Source organism: Dipodomys ordii, unplaced genomic scaffold (genome assembly GCF_000151885.1).
Source record: "Dipodomys ordii isolate 6190 unplaced genomic scaffold, Dord_2.0 Scaffold10, whole genome shotgun sequence".
Classification (NCBI taxonomy): Eukaryota; Metazoa; Chordata; class Mammalia; order Rodentia; family Heteromyidae; genus Dipodomys; species Dipodomys ordii.
Window position 1 is genome coordinate 23840317 of NW_012267226.1, and position 23926 is coordinate 23864242.

The 23926-nt window shown below is 51.5% G+C and overlaps 1 protein-coding gene across 3 annotated transcripts in view; it reads right to left on the minus strand.

The window, feature by feature from the left end:
• Positions 1-17011: 17011 nt before the first annotated feature.
• Positions 17012-23926, minus strand: part of Yap1 (Yes-associated protein 1) — a 31191-nt gene continuing 24276 nt past the window's right edge. For all 3 annotated transcript variants that reach the window (XM_013009824.1, XM_013009822.1, XM_013009823.1), the window contains 3 exons: positions 21892-22022; positions 20844-20956; positions 17012-20239 (listed from right to left, as the gene is read on the minus strand). In XM_013009824.1, the coding sequence (XP_012865278.1) occupies positions 20001-20239; positions 20844-20956; positions 21892-22022 (483 nt within the window). In that variant the 3' untranslated portion in view covers positions 17012-20000. The remainder of the gene's footprint in view (positions 20240-20843; positions 20957-21891; positions 22023-23926) is intronic.

The following is a 23926-nucleotide window of genomic DNA, read 5'->3' on the forward strand; positions in this document are numbered from 1 at the left end:
GGGAGGGGAGGGGAGCAGACCCCGCGCGGGAGGACGCGGGCCCGGGGAGGGAGGGGAGGGGAGCAGACCCCCGCGCGGGAGGACGCGGTCTGGCGGGGGAGGGGAGGTTTACTCCCCCGCGCGGACGGGGGCGGCCTTGGCCCGGAAAGGACCCGCGGAGCCGGGTGGGCGAGGATCGCTCATCCCGAGCCCAGTCCCTTCCCTCCCTCGGCTCTGGCGCTGACACAAAGCAGCCTGGGCTTGGGTGAGCGGCTTCGCCCTTCAGAACCCCCAGCCTCACAAGTGCCCGCGAAAGGCTGCTCAGTATCCAGACATAGCCGTTTGCAGCCTTGGCAGTCTGTCCGTCCGTCCACTCGGTTTTGTTTTTGTTTTTTACACTAGAAACGTGGAGTGCTCCGTTATTAAAGCCCTGGGGCTGTCCCTCGGGGCCTGGGCTCTGTCCCTGAGCCTCTTTGTGCTCAAGGCTTGTGCTCTAACCACTTGAGCCACTGGACCATTTCTGACTTTTTCTGAGTACTTTATTGGAGATTAGAGTCTCGCAGACTTTCCTGCCCCGGCTGGCTTCAAACCTCGACCCTCAGATCTCAGCCTCCTGAGTAGCTAGGATGACAGGCGTGAGCCACTGGCGCCTGGCTAGTTGTCGATTTTTAAAAAAATTGCTATGTACATCTGCAGGGGTTACCACTTTAACATCTTTTATATTCAAGAAGAAAAGAGAAAATAGGGCTGAAAAGACTTACCTGGTAATTTATACAATAAAACTCTAGGATTGGAGACAGTGCTGTATGAAGTTACGGGCATATGTCTTATTTTAGGACATGTGTCCAGACATTGGATTGTTAATTCAATGGGAATGTCGGCATTTGTAATCCAACCAAATTATGAATGTTCATTTGCCTCATAACTTCACCAAAGTGTGTTGTTACCTTTTGGATTATTGCCAGTCTAAGGCAAGGCATGCTATTTCAGTGAACTTTTTATCTCATTATTCCACTATGAAACTGAAAATCTTTTGTCTTCTGCATGAACTATATAGTAGTGTTTTATTTATTTTTAAAAATTTGGCAAACAACATTGGGATTGGTTGTGTGGTATTATTAAAGAAAAATATCCTGACACTTGTGAAAGTGCTAACAAGGACTTTACTCAAGACTACAGCAAGAAGAGCACTGTAACAGAAGAGCATTAACAGAAGAGAGAACTCAATCTCTATCTGAATAGAGGAACAACAGCTAGAGGTTTATTCCCAGCAGAGAGAGGCCTGGTGGGTGAGAAAGGGCTGGAAGAAGAGTGGTAGGATTTTGCAGAAGGCTTACACCTCTGAAGCAGAGAATGAGGAACTTGAACAGATATCAGGTATGATCAGATACCAATCCTGGGGAGGAGTCTTACTAAACTGACTTAGGGTTTTTGCTAAAACAGCTAAGTAGATTAAAGGGGGTGGAGTAGGAAGTTGACTACTCAAGCAATGCTCATTGCATGCTATTGGCAGCTTTCAGTCTGATCTTTCTTGGATCAGCTTGAAAATACCTGACCTCAAGAAAAGAGCCTGGGCCAGGCGCTGGTGGCTCACGCTTGTAATCCTAGGTACACATCAGGAGGCTGAGATCTGAGGATCCCAGTTCAAAGTCAGCCCAGGCAGGAACATCTGTGAGACTCATTTCCAATTAACCACCAGAAAACTAGAAGTGGCTCTGTGGCCCAAGTGGTAGAATACTGTCCTTGAGCTGAGGAGCTCAGGGACAGTGCCCAGGCCCAGAGTTCAAGTCCCACCACTGACAAAAAGAGAAAAAAAAAGACGAAATGGAGAAGAGAAAAGATCATGAGCCATTTAAGCCAGAGCCTGCACTTTCATCTCTGTGCTGTTGTGTCTCTTCACTGCAGTAGCTCTCAAGTAAGGTGCTATACAATGACTGCTCAGTAAATGTCTGTTATTATTCTTAAGATGCTATGCCCACATTGAGCTTTTCCTACACTCTCCCAAGATGAAATGCCATCCAGAAAACAGTTCCAAGTCCTGCTTCCTACGTGATTCTTGTAAATAAGTTCATCTTTCAAAACATGCCTTTCAATATCTGAAGGAGTATAGAATTTGACCTAGGATTCTCTACCTTATCAATGTCTTAGAACTTAATCAATAGTAACATTTAAAGAGGAAGAAATCTCCCAGCTCAGCCTGTTAGCAGAAGAAACATCCTCATCCCAAGGAATTAGTTACTGCGCCTCCAAACAGAGAGATGGACTCTGCTCCGTTGCCTGGTCCATAATCTTTCAGAACACTTACAGGGTCTGGTTTGTGTTGGCCTGACTTCCCACCACATTCCCTTCCTCGTATTTCTGGCCAGAGCCCTGTTACCTCTATAGGAAATAAATAGGGTTGGATATGTTAAAGCACAAAACAGAAATGCAGATATCTGATAATACAGAATAGGCCTCTATAGAATGAGCTCTTGGTCCCCAGGGCTGGTAATGAGCAAAGTTTTTTGTCACAGAACTAAGCTAAAGTGCTGTAATTAAAACTAGGGGCTTCTCTCGATGGGAGGGGCTGGAATAGGACTTCCTGAATACGTCCACAGACCAAAGGTGCATTCATTTGTCTGGATAAATTTACAGAGGGGCCTGGCTGCACAGGTTATAAACGCTCACAGCAGAACCCCTCAGGTCTTATTGGAACTTCTGGGCCCGGGATGGCGTCTCTGGCGTGTCTGTAACTGAAGGGGTCTGAGATTACAGGCATGCACAACCATATTTAGCCTCTTAACAAAATTCCTAACAAAAATTCCATAACTAATTCAACAGCACCAAGTGAAAATGGTGTTTTTTTTTTGCAGGGGGAGGGTGGGGACAGAACCCATACTATTTCATATCTGGCCAAAGGTACAAACTCAGACTTTATTACACATAACTGAAATTTCTTCTTGAAGGGAACCTACCCCAACCCTTCCCGCCCCCAGCCCAGGAAAGTTACTCCTGTGGTATTTTCAGCTTGGCCCAAACCGCACTAAGTCATGTCCAAATCTGAGGCACACAGCAAATGCAAGACACAGACACCTCGGTGGGGGCTAGACGTGGCCCTGCGGTTTCCATGCACTGTGATGGCCACGACGTGGGGCTCCTGGAGGGCACCAGCCACCCCAGCTGCGAAAGTCTGAAGGCTTTTATCTCCAATCAACCACCAAAAAGCCAGACGTGGAGCTGTGGCTCAAGTGGTGGAGTGGCAGCCTTGAGCAAAAAAGGCCAGGACCTGTGTTCTAGCCCTAGGACTGGCAAACATACACACAAGAGATACCCCTTTGAGCCCATCTTGATTCATTACTATTCTGGCTGTTATATTGACCTCTGCAGCCCACTCCTAGGCCTTAGAGTCTCAGACTTTCCTGCCCTGCATGGCTTTGAACCTGGATCCTCAGATCTTAGCCTCCTGAGTAGCTAGGATTACAGGTGCGAGCCACCACCTGTGCCTGGATTTTTCTTTCCTTTTGTTAACATTAGCTACAAAGATAACAAAACTCAAAATGTCTGGATACTTTGAAGCCAGGTTAGAGTGTAATTTCATTGTCTGAATCCACTTACAAGAGGTCAAGCTGTTGGGGGAAGTGTGAAACATTCTTTTTTTGTTGGGGGGGGAGTGTCCAGTCGTGGGGCCTGAACTCTGGGCCTGGGCGCTGTCCCTCAGCTCTTCAGCTCAAGGCTAGTGCTCTACCACTTGAGCCACAGCGCCACTTGCGGCTTTTTTCTTTTTGCTTATGTGGTGCTGAGGATTGAACCCAGGGCCTCAGTCATGCAAGGCAAGCCCTCTACCACTGAGCCACCTTCCCAGCCCCTGAAACATTCTTTTAAAAATGTTAACTTTCCTCTCAATGCCTCTAATTCCTAAACCCCTACTTCAACTGTGCCTGTAGCCCATGATTTCCTGTAGAGCTCCAGTTCTGCATAAAACTATGATCCTATGTTTAGACCCAATTCTACTGAGTCAGCTTTGACTGCCTCAGTAGCTCCAGCCACAAGAACAGAAAACACTGCACATTTAGCAACAAGACAAAGAAACTAGCCTCATTATGGCTAGAAAGTACTGAAGCATTATCCCCTGTGCTTTGCCACATCCCCTGTGGTACATGCCACAACAGATCTGTCTGTCTGTTTGTTACAGTAAGACCGTTCAAACAGCTTCATGAGACTGGGTGTTGAGGTATACACCTGTAATGCTAGCACCCAGGAGGCTAAGGCAGGAGGATCACGCATTTGAGGCCAGTCTAGGCTACTTAGTGAGTCTTAGTCCACGCAGCTCAGTGACAAATACCTGAGAGAAGGAATTGAAGCAGAGGAGAGACTGGGCTCACGGTCGGGCTGCTGCAGTCCATGTCCAGCAGGGGCCAGTGCGCTCAGGCCTGCGAGGGCTAGGAGGAAGGGGCTGGGGACTGGAGGTCTTCCTCTGGTGAGGCCTCACCCCTTCGAGTTCCTACCAATTCCTGAAACGATGTCAGAAGCGAAGAACCATGACTTCCACACAGGAGCCTGAAGAGGACCTTCTGCTCAAGGACAACTACACAATAGCAACTATACCACACCAACGCTGCCACCACTGTAAGGCGCGGGCTCCTAGCCCCCATTTTCTTGGCCTGAAAATGTGAGGAGTTGAAATACAAGAAAATATCTAAGATTACATCCAATAAAAAAAATAAAAACGCTGTGTTGTGGAGCTGCCACAAGGGGGCGACTCTGAGGTCCAGCCTGCCTTAGCGCCAGGATGCCCCTAGAACCCAGTAAACACTGCCATCTCGTGGCAGCGTCTCTGAGCTTCACCCGTGCAGTATTTACACGTGGGTGTCGGTGCACATCCATCTAGCTAGTCTCTATATACATACATATATATTGGTTGGACTATGGGGCTTGATCTCAGGCACTGTGCCCGAGATCCTCAAGGCTACTGTGATTATCGGTGCCCTGCTGGCTATTACCCTATCGCTCTACCACTTTCAGCCACAGAGCCACTACCAGTTTTCTGGTAGTTAATTAATTGGAGATAATAATCTCATGGACTTTCCTGCCTGGGTTGGCTTTAAACTGCAGTCCTCAGATCTCAGCCTTCTGAGTAGCTTGGGTTACAGGTGTGAGCCACCAGCACCCCAGCTATCTGGTCAATATTGATAGCAGGCTGCTATGTACCAGGGACTACGGTGAACACTGAGCTAGACACTATTGTCCCTGGTGGTTCTTACCTTCCAGTGGGGGCAGACAGCCCAATTCTCTCAGCCACAGACACCGCACTCCGGCATCTCAAACCTGGAAAGGTGAAATGAAAACTTTTCCTCTAATTCTTAGTATTTCTAAATCCATAAACTAAGTGTTGAAATGTGCTGAAGTGTTTTTCTGTTATCAAATACCATGAAAAATAAGCTACAATGTAAATGTTTGGAACTTTTGGTTTGGTTTGCAATACTGGAGATCACACGCAAAGGCCTCATGAACACAGCCCTAGCCCACACATGGCACCTGGAGTCTTGTGTTTTTATTCTGGAGTCCATTCCTTTTTTTCCTCCATCTGATAGAATTGGGAGCATTGGGGTTTGAACGTGTAACCAGCACCTCCATCTCCTGCCCACCGCGGGCAGAATGACTTGTAGCATTGCTTAGAAATGCAACGAGCCTGTGGAAGCTTGTCCAATCTCGCTTGAAATCACATACCAACCCCAACCCCACAGGGCAGGAAGTCCCTGCTCCCGGCAAGGGCGCCGCCTCCTCCTGTGTTTATAGGTATTATATAAGAGAAGGGAGTGGAGAGACATCACAGATTTTTCTGAGGTCAACTAAACCTTGAAAACTGGTTAAAAATAGTTATTCAGAATTTACTTGCTGTGGGACCTCTTAGAGCTTTTGGAGGCCAGAGCCCACGTGGTGAAGCACACAGGCTCCGCCAGGCTGGCCTGGAAGTCCCCATACAGAGCGCCTGGCCAGGCCCCCTGGGACACACCTGCGTACCAGCACCTGTCTCAGGGCTGGGGACCAGCTGCAAGGAACTAAATCACAAATACTCTGTTGAAATCATTCTATTTGGCCATTCTGGATTTTTTTGGTTTGTTGGGCTTGAACCTAAGTGCGGTCCCTGAGCCTTTTTTGCTCGAGGATAGTGCTCCACCACTTGAGCCAGAGCTCCACATTTGGCTTTTTTGAAGTGGCTAATTGGGGATGGGTCTCACGCACTCAAGTCACTAAGAGGTTTTACGCCAGAAAGGAATGAGCTTGGGGGGAGGGGGGCCCACAGGTCGGACTTTAGGCAAGGCTGCCCTCTCCTGGCCGAGCAAGCCTCTCCCATTACAGCGCCTGGGGAATGTGGCATCCAACCCTAGATGGGGTTCTCTAATCTCAGTGGCAAGGTCAGGACCTCGGGGAAGCCCTCTGCATTGAAGATACCCCCATATCTCCCCACCAGAGCACAGCCATGCAGGGCCACCATGAAATGTACCAAAGCAGCACATTTCAGTGGCTATTTTAATCCCCAAACCCTTAACTGTCACCTCTTGAAAGAGCCAGGTGTGTAGAGCATGCTTGTAATTCCTGTGGTGTGTAATACCTGAACTTGCGGGGTAGAGATTGTGAGGCCAGGGGACTACACAGCAAGATACTGTCTGAGCCCAGCACTGTGGCCACGCCTGTAATCCCAGCTACTCAGGAGGCTGAGATCTGAGGATCACAGCTAGCCTGGGCAATAAAGCCCATAACTTATCCACAATTAACTACCAAAAAAGCTGGAAGTGGCGCTGTGGCTGAAGTGGTCGAACACTAGCCTTGAACACGAGAGATCAGGGACAGCACCCAGGACTGGCGCACACACAAGGTGTCTGCAATGAATGAGTGGATGAGGGAAGAGGCTGGGACAGGAGAGAAGAGGACGACTTCATAGGAAAATGCTGCCTAACACGAATGAACGAGGGAGGAGGGAGGCACAGAAGAGAGAGTTTGGGGCTGGGAGCTCAGTGTAGAGCGATTGTCTAACATGTGAGGCCTGGACTTCACTCCTCAGCACTGTAAGAAAAATAAGGGGGGGGGGGCTAATTGTGTACCTGTGTTCTAATTCTGCTTGAAGAGCAGAGCCATGGGGAAATATGCTGGCATGTGTGGCCTACTTTTACATTCCTCTGTAATTGAGAATTCAAGTCTTCTCTCTTAAGAAGCTACTTGATTCGTGCCTATTGAATGAGCCAGCCTCTATGCACTGGGCCCGCCCTGAGGCGCGTCGCAGGGCAGGCAGCTGAGCCTGGACTTCCTGTCCGCATGGGCCTACCTTGATTTGCTTCAATTACTGTTTATATGATGCTCACTTCGGCCACCCCAGGACATGCTGAGCAAACAGGGTTTGAAAAGTCTCACGGGCAGCTCAGGACATTCCTTCACCTGGGGCCTCAAACTCCCCACCTGCGGGGACGCAGGCCGGCCGCACCAGCAGGGCTGCTGCACTGTGGCTGTGGGAGCCTCTCTCCCCTCCCCCTCCTGCCCCAGTCTCCACACTCCAGCTGCTTCTCCTCCCTTCCACGTTTATAAATCAGCTCTCGTTCTCACTATGAGGTGAATGACTTAGAACCCCAAACTGCTGTTTGGAAAGGAGCGAGGTACGAGGGTTTGTGTCTGGCTGTGATCCTCACAGCCAGCGGGAGGCTCAAGGCTTTCTTCCCGGAATTTCTTCCCCCACTGGAAACTGCAGCCCACAGGAAGTCACCCGTTGATGGGGAGACCAGGCCACTCACGGGAGGAGTGTTGGAGTGAATCTGCAGGCCGGGCAGGAGGTGGGGGGCGGGGGGCAGGCGGCCATCCTTTGCCCTAGGTCCCAGGTGGGCCAGGCAAAGAGCTCTCCCGCAGTCAGGAAGTAGGCAAGGCTCCTCCGCACAGGGTACCCCGCGCGCCCAGAGCAGTTTGGGAATAACCAGCGCCTGGAGAAGTCACTGCAAGCTGCAGAGTTCTGGGGGGACAGAGAGGTGACCGTCCTGGGGCTTGAACTCAGGGCCTGGGCGCTGTCCCTGAGATTTTAACCAAGGCTAAGCGCTCTCCCACCTGAGCCACAGCTCTGCTTCTGGCCTTTTGGGTGGTTCATTGGAGAAAGGAGTCGCACAGACTTTCCTGCCCAGACCAGCTTCGAACCACAATCCTCATATCTCAGCCTCCCGAGTAACTAGGATTAGTGTGAGCCACCGGCGCAGGGCCCAAGCCAGGCTTTTAAAGCTGGCCAGCCACGGGCAAGCGCTGCGGGATAGCTCATCGCCGCGGTTCCTGTTGCCTTGGCTTTGAGTATACAAACCACAGAAATGAGCATTCAACCTATGAAGAAATAGCAGGTCTGGACACCCTCGCTGGCTGGGCATCACGGCTTGGAACAATCTAGAACAGAGGAAGAGAACAGCAGAGAGAGAGCAAAGGACCATCCTCGCTCAAGGCAGTGTGGCCTGTTGCCCAGTGCTGGTGGACAGCCCACCCTCCTGGTTGTTCCCACCATGGCCGCCAGGGGGCAGCAACTCTGGGGGCTGAGGGAGCACAGGGCCCCAGGCTCTCAGGGTGCCTTGAATCAGTGGTATTCTTACTAAGTACACAGTGCTCAGCACCGCAGACCACGCATCTGTGAAGCGGGCGGTCCCCCGCCCCCTTCACATCACCTTTCACCTACTGGAAAATAAGCCACCCATTGTTTGAGAAGGAAAAATCCAATTTGTTCTGCCAAAGTCACTTATTATAGCGGAGTAAAACCAGGCTAATTCACTGTGCAATAAATCTTGGAGGGAATGCAGTTAGTGAGGGATCATTTTTCAGATTTCAGTATGTAGGCCTCGATTTGCTTTAAAAAAAATTAAGGCATAAACCGGAAAAAAATATATGAACCTGATTCTTTTTCCAGCGTTTAAAAGATATAGAAACATAAAATTTAAGGGGAAAAGTAACAGCAGGTTTCACATCTGTGGATTCATTTTAGCATTGCACTAGAAAGACAATTTGAGACTTTTTAGTCTTGCCTGTATTTGTCCACATTTTATCACTGAGAGGAGACATAATCTACTTCAATGGCCCCTTCAGGTGTGGCGGGTGTAGCTCAGTGGTCGAGTCCTTACCTGCCATGTGAAAGCCCAGGGTTCGATTCCCAGCACCACAAAACAACAAAATCATTTAAAATGCAAAAAAGGCCTACTGTGTGTCCAACCACCGCGGTTCCTTTCATGGACATCTGCAGCCCACAATTCCCAGTTCTGCCAAGAATGAGCTCCGGTGAGTGGGCCGGAACCAGTTCCCTGAAATTCCCATGGCTTGGCCAGAGTGCCCAGTGCAAAAGGCTGGCAATCACCGAAGTCTCTGGAAGCCTGGGGAGGAGTGGGTTTCCATATCCTTCTCCCAGAGGAGCCCACTTGCCTTTGATGAGGAACTTCTCAGGGAATTCCACGGGAAGAAAACACGATGTGCAGAGGACAGGTGGGAGAGTTGGTTAGGAGCAAATGAGCATTGAGAAGTGTTGGTGGCTTACACCTATGACCCTGACTACTCAGAAGGCTGAGATCTGAGGATCGCCATTTGAAGCCAACCTGAGCAGGAAAGTCCATGAGTCTTTTTTTTTTTTTTTGGGTCAATCATGGGGCTTGAACTCTGGGCCTGGGCGCTGTCACCTTGAGCTCTTCAGCTTAAGGTGAGAGCTCTACCACTTCAGCCATAACACCACTTCCAGTTTTCTGGTGGTTAATTGGAGATAAGTGTCTCATGGGCTTTGCTGCCCAGGCTGGCTTTGAACCATGATTCTCAGATCTCAGCCTCCTGAGTAGCTAGGATGACAGGTGTGAGCCACCGGCGCCCATCTTCCATGGGACTCTTGTCTCCAGTCAACCAGCAAATAGAAGTAGAGTTCTGGCTCAAGTGGTAAGCACTAGCCAGCCTTGAGGGAGAAAAGCTAAGGGACAATGGCCAGGCCCCGAGTTCAAACCCTAGGATGAGCAGGTACGTACGTGCATGCACGTGCACACACACGTGCACACACACAAAGGCCTGCACGACTGTTCCAGGACAGCAGCAGTTGTGGGGACAGCGTGGATGTGATTAAATGCCCGGATTAAAATACCACAGTCTGACTAAGAGCGTGACAATGGGGGCAGAAGAGAACACTAAGTGTAAAGGGAGACTTGAGAGTGGGTGCTGTGGCTACCGGCTGCAATCCTACCTATGCAGGAGCCTGAGACCAGCAGATGATAGCTCAGGCCCAGGGCAACAGTTCAAAAGAATCCTCAGCCCACAGCTAGCTGGGTGAGGGGGCACACAGTCGAGGCTGGGACCTGGAAGACCCGGGTTCCAGGCCAGCCTGGAAGATAGTGCATGTACAACAACTGTATACACTCACTCCTGAAGCATTCCAAAGAGAATGGCTGTCACGAGAGCAGTGTGGGCGCCTCTTGTTGAGGGGAGGGGCTCTCAGAATCCGGGTCCAGGCTGGGCAGGATCTGGGAGTAAGCAGCAGCTCAGGAAAGTAGCCAGGCCTGGCTGGCAGGTGTGCTTGGCCTAACGAACTATAGAGGCCTGACTTGGAGAGGGAAAGGGACGTGGGAAATACTCCTGTAGACCTTCACCCCGGGCCCCTGCGCCCCCCCCGGGCCCCGCCCTTCACCCAGTCATTCTCTGCATGTCACCAGCCTAGGCGCAGGCCACAGGGTGTTCAGAGCAGGGACCTGCTGAGCCCCCATCCCACCCAGCCCCTCTGCAAGAGCCCCTGAGTGCCTACTTCCAGTCAGGCCTGGGGGCTGTCCAGTGGTCCTCGAACTCTGTGAGCCTCATTTTCCCTGGCGAGCAGTGGCTTGTAGTCACGATCCCCTGATCTCGGCTGGTCGTCCTTGCCATGGTGTGCAGATGCTTCCTGGAGACAACACTCTGAAACTCAGTGGACACTAGGCCATTGGAGGAAGTGGTTGGAGCTGGAGCCTTCCTCTCTCCTCGCTTCCAGCCGCGGTGTGTGAACGAACTTGCCATGGTGTTCTGCATCATGCTGGCCAAAGCAACAGGGCCTGGTGAGTGCCAGCCTGTGCTTCTCCTGATGACGTGCTGGAGTGATGCCGGAGGGCTGATGAAATGATGGAGTGGTGGAGTGATGGAGTGGTGGTGGAGGGATGGAGTGGTGGTGGAGGGGTGGAGGGGTGGTGGAGGGGTGGAGTGGTGGTGGAGTGGTGGAGTGCTGGTGGAGGGGTGGAGGGGTGGTGGAGTGCTGGTGGAGTGGTGGAGTGGTGGAGTGCTGGTGGAGGGGTGGAGTGGTGGAGTGCTGGTGGAGTGCTGGAGTGCTGGTGGAGTGCTGGTGGAGGGGTGGTGGAGGGGTGGTGGAGTCCTGGTGGAGGGGTGGTGGAGTGGTGGAGTGCTGGTGGAGTGGTGGTGGAGTGGTAGAGTGCTGGTGGAGGGGTGGAGCTCTTGGGGGGTGTTCTTTCTTCAGGATTCAGTCATTTCCCGTCTCTACTGGCCTCAGAGCGGAAAGATTCCCCCACCTGGATCTTAGGGTGAGAGGACATTTTTGGAGTATGTAAAAACTTTCAAGTGTAAATGGCCACATTGTTAAGCAAGATTTGTCTTCCAGAGAATGTGGAAGTGTTTTTACCCTGAGCAGGTGTGTCATTTCCACTCCTCAGGTGCTCTGTGCAGGGATGACCGTCTTTTTCTTGGGTCCTAGGGCTTGAAATCTGGGCCTGGACACTGTTTCTGCACTCCTTTCACTCAAGGTAGCCACTTAACATTTGAGCCCCAGCGGCAGTGGTGTTTTTCTGAGTAGTTTACTGGAGATTAGAGTCACAGACTTTCCTGCCCAGGCTGGCTTCTAACCATGACCCTTGGATCTCAGCTTCCTGAGTAGCTAGGATGGCAGGCGTGAGCCACCGGTGCCCGGCTTCTTTTCCTCCTCAACCTGGAATTGGCCTTTTGGCAGTGGCCTCTTTCTGCCTGTCCATACAGAACTAATAGTTCTATTAGTTCTATTCTTCTGGTTTTAGTGCAGTGCTTGAGACAGGGTCTGATGTGACTTAGGAAGGTCTAGAACTCCTTCCTCAGCTCCTGGAGCTTGCAGACCTGACTTCTAAAACCATACTTTTCTAACATCAACCAACAGGACCTTGTTCTATCTAGAATGCCTGAAAGCAGAGACGATATTGGGAGGGATGGACTGTTTCAAAGAAATGGGCTCCGTCTGCAGGTGTGGACAGAGAGCCAAGAAGGAAACAACCAAGGCCAGGCGGGAGCAGCGACTGGCCCGGCCCTCGTACATTGCGGAGGTAGAAGTCCGTCTCACCGAGGGGGCAGCGCGGAGGCGCCTCACCCCCAGATGGGGTTCCTAAGGCCCAGGCAGGCGAAGTGTGAGTGTGGGCATGCTGGGAACCGACCCCCAGCCTTGCACTCCCTAGACAAGGCCTCCGACACGCTGATCCTGCCTCACTTGAAAACCCATCGCTGGTCACGTACAAGGGAAGTTCACTCTTCACCTGCCCCCCACCCGGCAGGCTGGGGGAGGGGGGCGGCAGGCTGGGGGAGGGGGGCGGCAGGCTGGGGGAGGGGGGCGGCAGGCTGGGGGAGGGGACGGGGGGACGGCAGGCTGGGGGAGGGGGACGGCAGGCTGGGGGAGGGGGACGGCAGGCCGTCATTTCTCCTAGAGAACATCGAGGCCAATTTCTACTGGAAAACAAGGAAAAGCACTTTCAAGGAGAGTTTGCACGCAGGCTGTCCACTCCATCTTGTTAGAAGCTGGCCCCCAAACCTCCCAGCTAGCAGGCCGTGTCCTGTGGAAAGAGCCTGTGCATCCGTTGTGGAGGAAAGAATTCCTTCCATGGAACCAGGTGGGGTCCTTGGATGCACATCCTGGGTTCACTTGTTAGCCTAAATCAATACCAAAGCCAGCCAGTCCTGCTTGTGGGAGCTCTGGTCGGTCCAGGGAGGTCCCGGAACAGCAACTTGGGGCAGGGCCTGGAGTGCACCGCACACACGTGTGAATGTGTAAAAAGCCAGTGAGAGCAATCTAAGCCAAGTCCAAGTCGCCGGTCTCAGCAAGGCACAAACCCAGGTGGGCGCTGGTGAGCACCCTGGCTGAGCCATGCTAATTGAAGCCGAGATGCCAGATTCCTTGCCATGATGCTAGAGGAGTAACTCAAGTGGAGGGAACGGGATGGGTGGGGAGGATGCTCAGGAGGTGAACTGCTCCATCCTGTCTCGGCTGTGCGGAAAAACACGGCAAAGAGGAAGGAACACCAGCCAGTTTCTGCAGGCCACCACGCGGGGTGGGAAGATGTCCCAAGCGACATGCCCGCTGATTTCATCCATGGCAGCAGACACCCGCAGAGGCACCGTGCTGTGCGTGTTCTATGCAACGATGAAAGTCTCGGACCGGCAGAGGCAGGACTCAGCAAACTGGGACCAGCAGGAGACACAGACCACTTAGGAAGATGCCTTCCTGCATCCCAGGAAGAAAAGCGAGCCCCACAGAGCCCCGGCGCCCCGTGCCCCCCGCCGGTGAGGGCTGCTGCCTGGGGGTGGAGGCGACATCTGCAGAGCCATTCTTAAAACTTGCTTCAAGACAGGCCGGGCATCCGTGGCTCATGCTTGTAATCTTAGCTATACAGGAAGCTGAGATTTGTGGATCATGGTTCGAAGCCAACCAAGGCAAGGAAGTCTTGACTTTTTTTTGGCCAGTCCTGGGGGTTGAACTCAGGCCTGGGCGCTGTCCCTGAGCTTCTTTTGCTCAAGATTAGCACTGTACCACTTGAACCACAGCACCACTTCTGCCATTTTCTGTTTATGTGGTACTGAGGAATCGAACCCAGAGCTTCATGCATGCTAGGCAAGCACTCTACCACTGAGCCACCTTCCCAGCCCCATGTGAGACTCTTACCACCAATAAGCTACCAAAAGGCCATTAGTGGAGCTGTGGCTAAAGTGGTAGCACCAAGCAAAACAGCAGCTCAGGGAGACTACCCAGGCCCTGAGTTCAAGCCCCCGTACCGACACATACAACTAAATTGTTAAGTTGCTACGTATTTATGGCTCACCAAACCCAAATTCTTGCTTCTCCTCAACTATTGTATTTATTTTCCTGCCTTTTGCACTCTTTCTTTGGCTACTACATGCTCCCATCTGTTGTGTTAGTCAAAAGCACCTCCCCGGACCCGGGATCTGACCTATCAATCACAAAAGGCCCCGCCTCTCTGACCAGAGTGCACGGGGCTTCAAAAAATGGGATGGAAGAGTCATGGCCCATCGGGGAACCTAAAAATGTCCCTTGGTCCTGGAGCAGTGCCTTGTGGCACTCTACGCCGGAGCGCGAAGTCCAGCCCGCAGGGGGCAGGGGGCAGGGGGCAGGGGGCAGGGGGCAGAGGGCAGAGGGCAGGTAACCAATGCCGAGGGACGCCTCTCTAGATCTGCCGCATTTAACAGGAAAGAGCAAACGGCTCCTGCAAATTCTCAGGCCTGAGCCGTTTTGGTGATTTTGGAAGACTGATGGGAGTTTGGAATTCTTTTTCTTTTGCCTTAAGCTTGTTACATTTCACTCACATGACCCCCGTTCTGGCCAGCGCGGGCCGCTGCGGCCCACCAAGGCGTCCCACACAGGGCAGCTGGTGTGCGCCCGCCGTGAACAAGCGTGCTTCCTTCTTTTTGGCATAGAATCCCACAGAAATTCCTTTAGCCTAGAACACAGAAGAGACATGTGATGTGTCCAAAGGACCGCATCCTCAAGCAGCACTGTCTCCACATGCAGCTCTGGCCAGACCCAGGGAAGGACACCAGGGGCTTGGTGCATGTGGATTTCAGCATGGTGTGCATGTATGTACACACGCACACGCACACACTCACACGCACACACACACACACACCACACACACACACACAGACACACACACACACACGCACACGCACACACACAGACACCATCACACACACACACACAGACACACACACACCATCACACACACACACACACACACACAGACACACACACACACAGACACACACACACAGACACACACAGACACACACACACCATCACACACACACACACACCATCACACACCATCACACACACACACAGACACACACACACCATCATCACACACACACACACACCATCACACACCACACACACACACACACACACACACACACACACACACACAGACACACACACACACACACACACACCTCGTTTTGTTGGCCCCGGGACTTAAACTCAAGGTCTGGGTGCCACTTCTGAGCTTCATTTTGCTCGAGGCTAACACTCTACCACTTGAGCCATAGCATCACTTCCAGCTTGTACTATAATTGCAGATAAAGAGTTTCAGGGACTTTCCTGCCTGGGGCTGGCTTTGAACATTGATTCTTTTATCTCAGCTTCCAGAGTAGCTAGGATTGTAGGCATGAGCCATAGGTGCCAGGCAATTATGTTGTAGATTCTCCAAAGGCCATGGGGCAGATATGTGGATAAAGGTGTGACACACAACTCTCAAAAGCATGTTAAGAGCTGCAAGAGGCTACTCCTACTCAGAACAAAGCCCTGCCCAAGTTGTGTCTTTCCGGGATGCTAATTGCATTGCCTAGGCTTGGCCCTAAACTCCTGAGCTGGAAGGATCTTCCTACTTCAGCTTCCTGATTGGCTGGGCTTGAGCTGTCAGCCTCCAGATCTCAGCCTCCTGAGTGGCTAGGTTTATAGACGTGAGCCACCACTGCTTGGCTTTTCCGTGTTTTGAAGACAGGGTCTTGCTCTGTTGCCTGGGCTCAGGTGATCCTCCTGAGCAGCCCCTCAGTTCAGAGACTGAAGAGGAGAGACAGCTGATCACCGCAGCCCTGAACACAGCACACCAACAGCTGGAGGTGGGATGCAGTGGTATGGTGGCACCCACCTGGCCACTGTGGAGTGGACAAAAGACCCTGGAGCCAATGGGAACAGCCCACTGCAGCTGCGAGAAGGAGGGGCTCAAAAAACAGAAATCAAAAGGATCAAACACAACCACCAGCTTACCAACAAACAGCTCACCAACAGCCCTGAGAACACAGCGCCGTCACCCACCAGCTCACCAACCACCAGCTCACCAACAGCCCTGAGAACACAGCCCCGTCACCCACCAGCTCACCAACCACCAGCTCACCAACAGCCCTGAGAACACAGCGCCGTCACCCAGGCTTCCTGTCAGCACCAGTGATGGTCATCCACCTTGCCAAGAAGCAGCGCTCACAGCAGCTCGTTAGACGAGTCAGGTGAGCCCTTCCTCTGGCTCCAGGGACTGAATCTCAGGATTCCTCACCCAGGACCCATGGCCACTACGCTTGGCTCCACACAGCCAGCGTTCTGGACGTCGTCCACAGCGGAGTCAAGCTTTTGGATTTGCCTCCTGACTGCATGCACCAGCAGCTGAGGCTATCCCCCATTTCTAAAAGCAGGCCTACATCTCAGCCAACATGCAGGGCAGCCTGCCCCCACCCCCGTGCTGGTCCTGGGGCTTGAACTCAGGGTTTGGACATGGTGTGTGAGCTGTTTCTGCTCAAGGCTGGCACTGGAGCTGAAAGGCCCACTTGTGGGTTTTTGGGGGGTTAACTGGAGGTAAGAGTCTCATGGACTTTTCTGCCTGGGCTGGCTTTAAGCTGTGATCCTCAGATCTCAGCCTCCTCAGGAGCAAGGATCAGGTGTGAGCTGCTGGCTCCTGGCTGTCCTGCCATGCACTAGTGTGAATGTCCTTTAAAGAAATAAAACCAAAGGTCATTTGAAAGACAGTGTCACATTGGTCTCAGTTCCCACTGTGTCCTTGAAGAATGAAGAAGACGTGTTCTACCATGAGGATGCAGTAGGTCAGGACCAGAGCTCCGCGTCAGGAGCTTTTATGCTTTCAAGTTCCAAGTACCGCGTCTGACTGTAGGAAGCAACAGCTCCTCACTGCCTGCCCATACCACTCTACCGCCTTCACAACTAGTTCTTGTTCTGCAGGAAAAGTTCACAAAAAAAAAAACCCAAAAAATAATCTTACCAACTGTTGAAAACAAGGAGAAGGGTTTAAGGAAAGAATATATTTGAATCACAAAAAACAAACAAAAAGGTATTACATAAGGAAAAATAATGTAACCAATTCATGTTAAGTACCTAGTATGAGCATGCGCTTAACATCTACAACAAAAAAGGTAACATGGGTACTAATATATATATATATATAAAATATATTTGACAAGTGTGTATTAAAGACATCTCTAATATAAAACATTTAAAATGTGGAGAATACTTTTTTTCAAGATACAGAAAATAACTGTTAAGATAGACATACCCACACAGTTCTTATAAAACCACGCCTACAAAGACAAGAGAATTCATCTGAGCTCTTCCGGCAGACAGGCAGGCTGTGGGAGGGCTCACAAACAGACCCCGCCCACTCCCTACTGCTCCCCCCCCCCCAGCTCTGACCTGTATGCAATCAGAAGGCCTCATCTCATTTCCCGTCTTCCTGCCACCTTCCACACACAACGCGCCTACTGGAGGATTGGAAACACCAACACCGTGTGTATCAAAGCCACTGCCTTGCTTTTTTTGCTTTTTTTTTTTTTAATGCACTATATTTAGAAAATGGTTACTACAAAAATAGTGCTCTGGTCAACGTGGAATTCCCAAATCAATGTGCTCCTTCACTCATGAGTTTGCTAAGAAGCCGTGACTTTAAAAGAACACAACTGTAAAAAGCTGATTAATTTAAAGATTATAAAATTGGTTTATTGCAAAAGAAATTCAAGAATAACCAGTTAAATTCTTACCCCATGCTACCCAACACAAGCGAGAGGCGCTACCCCTTCTGGTCAGGAACCAAGGCGCACAAAGAAGCCTGCTTGCAGGCTGTTACTGGGAGAAAGAAAGCAGGGTGAGGGCAGCTGCGGACCGGGAAGCCGGGCTGCGGAACGCTGAGGTAAAACCACGCCGGGGCGTGAGGGCGGAAGGCTGCACACGGGGCCCTGGGTCCATGGGAGAGACGGAAGTTTTAGAACGCCTGACCGCCTTGAGCGACAGCAGGAGGCAAGGTAAGTGTGTGCTGAAGAGAAGGCCGTTCATCAAGGTTCATCCTGTCCCACACTCTCTCCAGAGCCACTCCCACCCCCACCCCCCTCAGCTAAAGCTACTCTGCCCATAAAGAAGATGCGATCCAAGCTGGGCTTACTGGTAGACGCAGCCCCCATCTCCCCACCACCCACATTCTCGGTTCTGTGCTGCAGGTAGAATTTCGTCACTGTTCTAAACCCAGTGCCTCTGCATAGGCCCATTCCTTCCCCCCAGACTTCATTCAGCATTGAATCTTTTGGCTACTTTTTAATAAAATCCTTAAGAGTCAATTACTATGAAAGATCAACCTACTGATCATTATATATAATACAAGGCTTGCAGCTTCTGAACACTCTAAGTACTTAAAATTGCTTCCACCCTCCAAAGCAAAGGGCCAAAATACTTATGATTTTTGTAATTAAAAAAAAAAGGAAAAGAAAATCTACCTTCCTAAAAGCTGAGGCTTTTGCCAGCTTTATCCAGGAAAAGAGATTTTTGTCTGTTAAAAACCCTTGAAAATAAGGGCTTCTACCAGAAGCAAAGACCCTTAAAATCACAGAGGCTGGTGCTGTTACAATTCATAACCAACTATTACCTGATAGCTTATATTGAAGAGTTAATTCATGCTCACTTAGTTCCTTTAAAAATATTCTTTGGAAACCATTGCTATTCCTTTAGACATATACTCTAGTTACAGCTCTTTTCGTAAATACAAAGACACAGGCATGCTTAGATCTACTTCTTTGCTAAATTCAACTACCCACATACATCGATTAACCTGACCAGTTCGCAGCTGAGCGCCACTCCCTCTCTGCACAGGGCCCCGAGGCCGGGTCGCAGCAGATGGGGCGCCTCTCGCAGACTCAGCAACACTTCAACCCAGGCTCCAATGCGTCCATTCAAAACTGAGAACCAAACATTAAAATTTACTTCCGAATCTGAGGCAAAGGTGAACTTCCAGAGCTGGAGGAAGCCGCTGCCAAGCTCACCCGTCCCGCATCACTCACTAGCCCAGAGCGGGGGTGGCGGGGGTGGGGTGGGGGCTGTTCTGGTTGGCTTCCGGCCACTCCTGGATGCATTTATTTAGACACCTCCAGGCAGCGAGCAGGCCTCACACAGACCTCACCACCGCCACGGGCTGTAAATACAGACTCAACTCACTTTAAAAAGTAACTTGGAAAGTAGGCAAACCTAAAAAAGATTTTTAAAAAATGAGACAAGACACATTCTGCTATGGCACTGTTATAAACATGGTGTGTGTCTAGAGAGCAGAGAATTCAGATTTAAATAAAATGGTAAAAAAAAAAAAAACAAGAAATATAGGTGTTTCTTTTTACCAAAAGAACTACAATAACCATCATAAGCTACAACTATAAACAGAATCACTAGTCATCTGTGTAGGTTCTGACAAAAAACCAGCCATCCATGACAATAAAACAATCCCAACACCCTCCCCAAAATATCCACCCAGACCTGTGCTAGCGAGTGCGGGCGGCAGTCATTACCACCCTGTACGGGAACTGTGGCTACGGTAAAACCGGGGTCTCTGCCAGACTCATGCAACACCGGAGTAGACGGTGGAGGTGGGAGCCTGGCCGGCCGGCCCGGCCTCTCCGGGATGCGTGTGAAGGGCTTGGCCACGGAGGCCCCGCGCTGGCTGCGGGCAGCCGTGCGCTCCGCTGGGCTGGCCGCTGAACACACAGCTTCCGACGGACCGCAAGGACAGCCATGGGGCAGCCGACCGGCAGAGGAGCGGCAGCGGCGGGCACGCAGGCGGCCACACCAACAGTAGGTACAGTAGCAAAAGAAACAAGAAGGTTGTTTGTGGGGTTTCCTTGATCCTTCGGGGAGGCCGGCAGCTCCGCCCCCAGCTGGGGAAGAGCCGGGAAGTAGCAGGCGGCGCACGCGGAAGTCGGGGGGGCCTCGTCTCCTTCACAGACTGGCCACGGCCCGCACTCTACAACCACGTGAGGAAGCTCTCTTTGTCTAGCTTGGTGGCGGCCAGCACGGACTCCATGTCGTTGAGGATGTCGGAGCTCAGGGCCTCCTGCAGGCTGGGCATCAGCTCCTCGCCCTCCACACTCATCCCGTCGCCCTCCAGCGTCCCCAGGTCCACGTGCGTGCCGGGGAGGCCCTCCAGGTAGTCAGGGAAGCGGCTGGGCTGTGAGGGCAGGCCGCTCTGGGTGATGGTGTCGCCTGTTCAGAGGAGAGGAAGAGGGGTAAGCGGAGAGCTCCATGCGAGGGGACATCAGAGCAGCTGCTCGCGCTCATAGGAAGGAACCGCTGAAGAGAAGCCCTGTCTGTGCAGCCCTGATGTCCGCAGCTACCCAGCAGTGCACAGAGCCAGGCTTCCCTGCGCTCTGCGTCTGCGTGGCCAGCCAGCGCGCAGCTTGGTGGGGCTGTTACTGAAAACCAAGACTGCCGAGGCTGTATGGACCCTGGGGAACGGCCGGCTGCGAGCTGGACAGGCGCGGGCTTCCCAAGCACTCCAGGAAGAGCGGCTGTCCCGGGCGGAGCAGTGGCCACCGTTCAGGGGAGGACGGCTCCTGAGCAGCTCGGCTTCAACTGTGCACAACAAAGCCTCCCAAAGCCGGTCACAGGGACACACAGACACCGGCAGCCCCAGAGCTCAGGAAGGAGAAGCAGAAGGAGCTTGAGAGAGGGAGGGTGGGAGGGAGGAAGGCTCAGTGGAACTGGAGTTGATTGGATGTCATTATTTTGCTCATAGTGCTTATCAGGCCTGCTGGCCCTGGCCGTCTGGCTTAGAGTCGCGCATGTGGGAGGAAGGAAGCTCACTGACCTGTGTCCATCTCGTCCACACTGTTCAGGAAGTCGTCAGGGGTCCGGGGGACGCTGTAGCTGCTCATGCTGAGTCCACTGTCTGTGCTTTCCTCTCGGGAGTGATAGGTGCCGCTGCAAACACACACAATACCATCAGCTCCAGGCAAAAGTGAACTCGAATCTCAGAGATCAGTGGGAGCCTGGCCCTGCCTGCTTGATGCAAGCCCCCGCGCCGCTGCGAGACCAAGACAGATCTGTCCGAAGGCACTGTGTGTGGTGAGAGAGGGAGACAGATAGACAAACAGACAGACAGACAGACAGACTCAGCTGGTTTTCTGGCTGCAAGGTTGAATGGAGGGTGGAGTAGACGCTGCGGCTTCTGTTCCCAGCTCTCCCGGGCACCAGTCAGCACCCAAATTCCATGTGGACATGCAGACAGGCCCGTGCGGGACCCATGTTTCCGCTCTGGGCAGAACCCAAACCCAGCCCCAAATAGAGAACCCGAATTCCTTCTGGGGACAGGGGACAGGCCACAGGCGGACGCGTCGCTGCGGACAAGAACTCCACAGCCTGATGTCCCGTGATCGCCCCAAACCCAAGGATTGTGTTAATTCATTAGGAGGCACCCACCGGCGATTACTGACAAATACTGCCATAAACCTTTGTGTACTTTTTAAAGAGGCACTTTTATCTCCTTGAACACCTGCCAGAGTGAGAAAGCTCGAATCTCACAGCACAGCACTCTTGAATTATCTACTTATTTTGTAAAACGGTAATTCTACGCAGATTCATTGAGTTCACAGAAAGGATTCACTATGTTCCATCACGGTTCTGTAATTCTGAGCAACTATTAGTCAAAAGGACAGGTAGAGAAAAACAATTTGTGCGCAAGTCTGAGCAGGCCGCCTGTGCTCGCAGGAACCTTGTCCAGGAAAAGTCGCATATGGTGATGGCACCTGGTCCCACACACGTGTCCTCCACACCTCCACACGCACTGGACGGTGCGATCGTAAAGCTCTGCTTGCTCTCGGAGACCAAGCAGCCATCCCTGCAAACCTTCCACCCACCTGTTAAGAAAGGGGTCTGAGCTGTTGGCGGTCATGGTCCTCAATTCCTGAGTCATCCCGGGGGAAGACGCGGGGTTCTGCGTGCCGCCATCCTGCTCCATCGTGGGTAACTGGCTGCGGAGAGCGAGTTCCTTCAACAAACAGAAAGGAACAGAGAGAGTCAACCCACAGATGAACAAATTTACTGTGAAGACTGAAGACACAATGCACACTGGGATAACCAGGTGCATTTAAATTGGAAGTCTGAATGCCTATTTTAAAGTTAACACATTCTCCCATGACCAACAACTAACATTTCAAGTGACCAAAAACAGTGGCATCTAGTTCTAGTCACCTGAGAACATGTGCACGTTGCGAGGTGAGTTGTCCCTCAACTTCCCTAACTCTGGCAGACACTCCCACGATATTCGCCCACATATATGTTTTAGTGGTGCTGGGCTGTGAACACAGGTCTTCTGCTTGCTGAGCAGCTGCTGTGCCACAAAAGCCACAGTCCCAGTCCTCTTTGTTTTTTTTCTGGTTGGTCGTGGGCCTGAACTCTGGGCCTGGGCGCTGTCCCTCAGCTCTTCAGCTCAAGGCTAACACTCTACCACTTGAGCCACAGCACCACTTCCAGCCTTTTCTGTTAATGTGGTGCTGAGGAATCGAACCCAGGGCCTCATGCATGCGAGGCAAGCACTCTACCACTAGCCACCTTTCCAGCCCCTTTAGTTACTTTTTGGTAAGGGTTTTGTGCTTGTTGTTTTAAGAGAGGGAAAGAAAGATGAGGGAGCATGACAGAGGTAAATTTGGTCAGAATGCACTGTATGCAGGGGTGGAAATATTACATCTAACCCCCCTTGAACTAATTAATCTATGTTCATTAAAAGTAAAAACATAACATGTAAAAAAAAATAAAATCAGGAAGATGACGGACCAGATGGAGGTCAGCAAGAAACACCTTGTTCAGACAGACAGTCAAAGCAGGGTGCAGAGCTGCTTGTCTAGCCCGCTCCAGGTCCTGACTTCAACCCCAGGGACGCTCAGATGAGTGTCCACCACGCAGCCGCCTCTGCGCCTCGGCACCTCTATCTCATGAGGTCTTGAGGCCAACTCCTGCCTCAGCTCTACCGAGATATGACTGAGAGAGAACTTGTGCAGCAAGTGCAGTCTGACGAATGCTTTAGTATGCGCGTGCTGCTGGACACCCACCGCGGTCCACATGCTCGCCCCAATGTCTTCCTGCTCCTCACCTTCCTCACTCCAGTCCACGGAACGGAACAACCTCTGTTCTGTCCTCACAGACCCACAGGTGCTGTCAAGTGTTCTATAGACAGAGCCAGACAGCACTTACCTTTCACTTAGCACAGTGCTGAGACCTGTTTGGGCTATATATACACAGTTGATTCCCCCCCCCCTTTTTTTGGTTGGTTGTGGGACTTGAACTCTGGGCTTGGGCACTGTCCCTGGGCTCTTCAGCTCCAGGTGAGCGCTCTGCCGCTTGAGCCACAGCGCCACTCTTCCGGTTTTCTAGTGGTTTACTGGAGATCAGTCTCACGGGGTTTCCTGACCAGGCTGATTTTGAACGGCAATCCTCAGATCTCAGCCTCCTGAGTAGCTAGGATTACAGGCGTGAGCCACCGGCGCCTGGCCAGTCGATTCCCTTTTATTACAGATATTCTACTATAAATGCTTATCCACATGCTATCAAAACATACATTTTTGTTGTTTCTTAATTTTGGCTTTGTGTAGACATATGCTTTCATTTTTCTTGGATATCCTAAAAAAAATAAAACCTAGAACCATTCTAAATATTTCCAAATTTCTGACAGTTCCACTGCCTGTCTCCCGATTTTCCAAAGAAATAAATTTAACACACAGCCAAAATGCCAATTGCCTGAAAGTGTTTTCCTCCCCATTCCTTCTCTTCTTTTATTTTTTGGTAGTTGTGGTTGCTCAAGTTTGAACTGAAGGCCCTGCATGTGTCCCCAGCCCTCAGTGTTTTCTGTTGTTTTTTGAAAAGAGAAAAGGAAGCAGAAGGGTCAATGGTTCATAG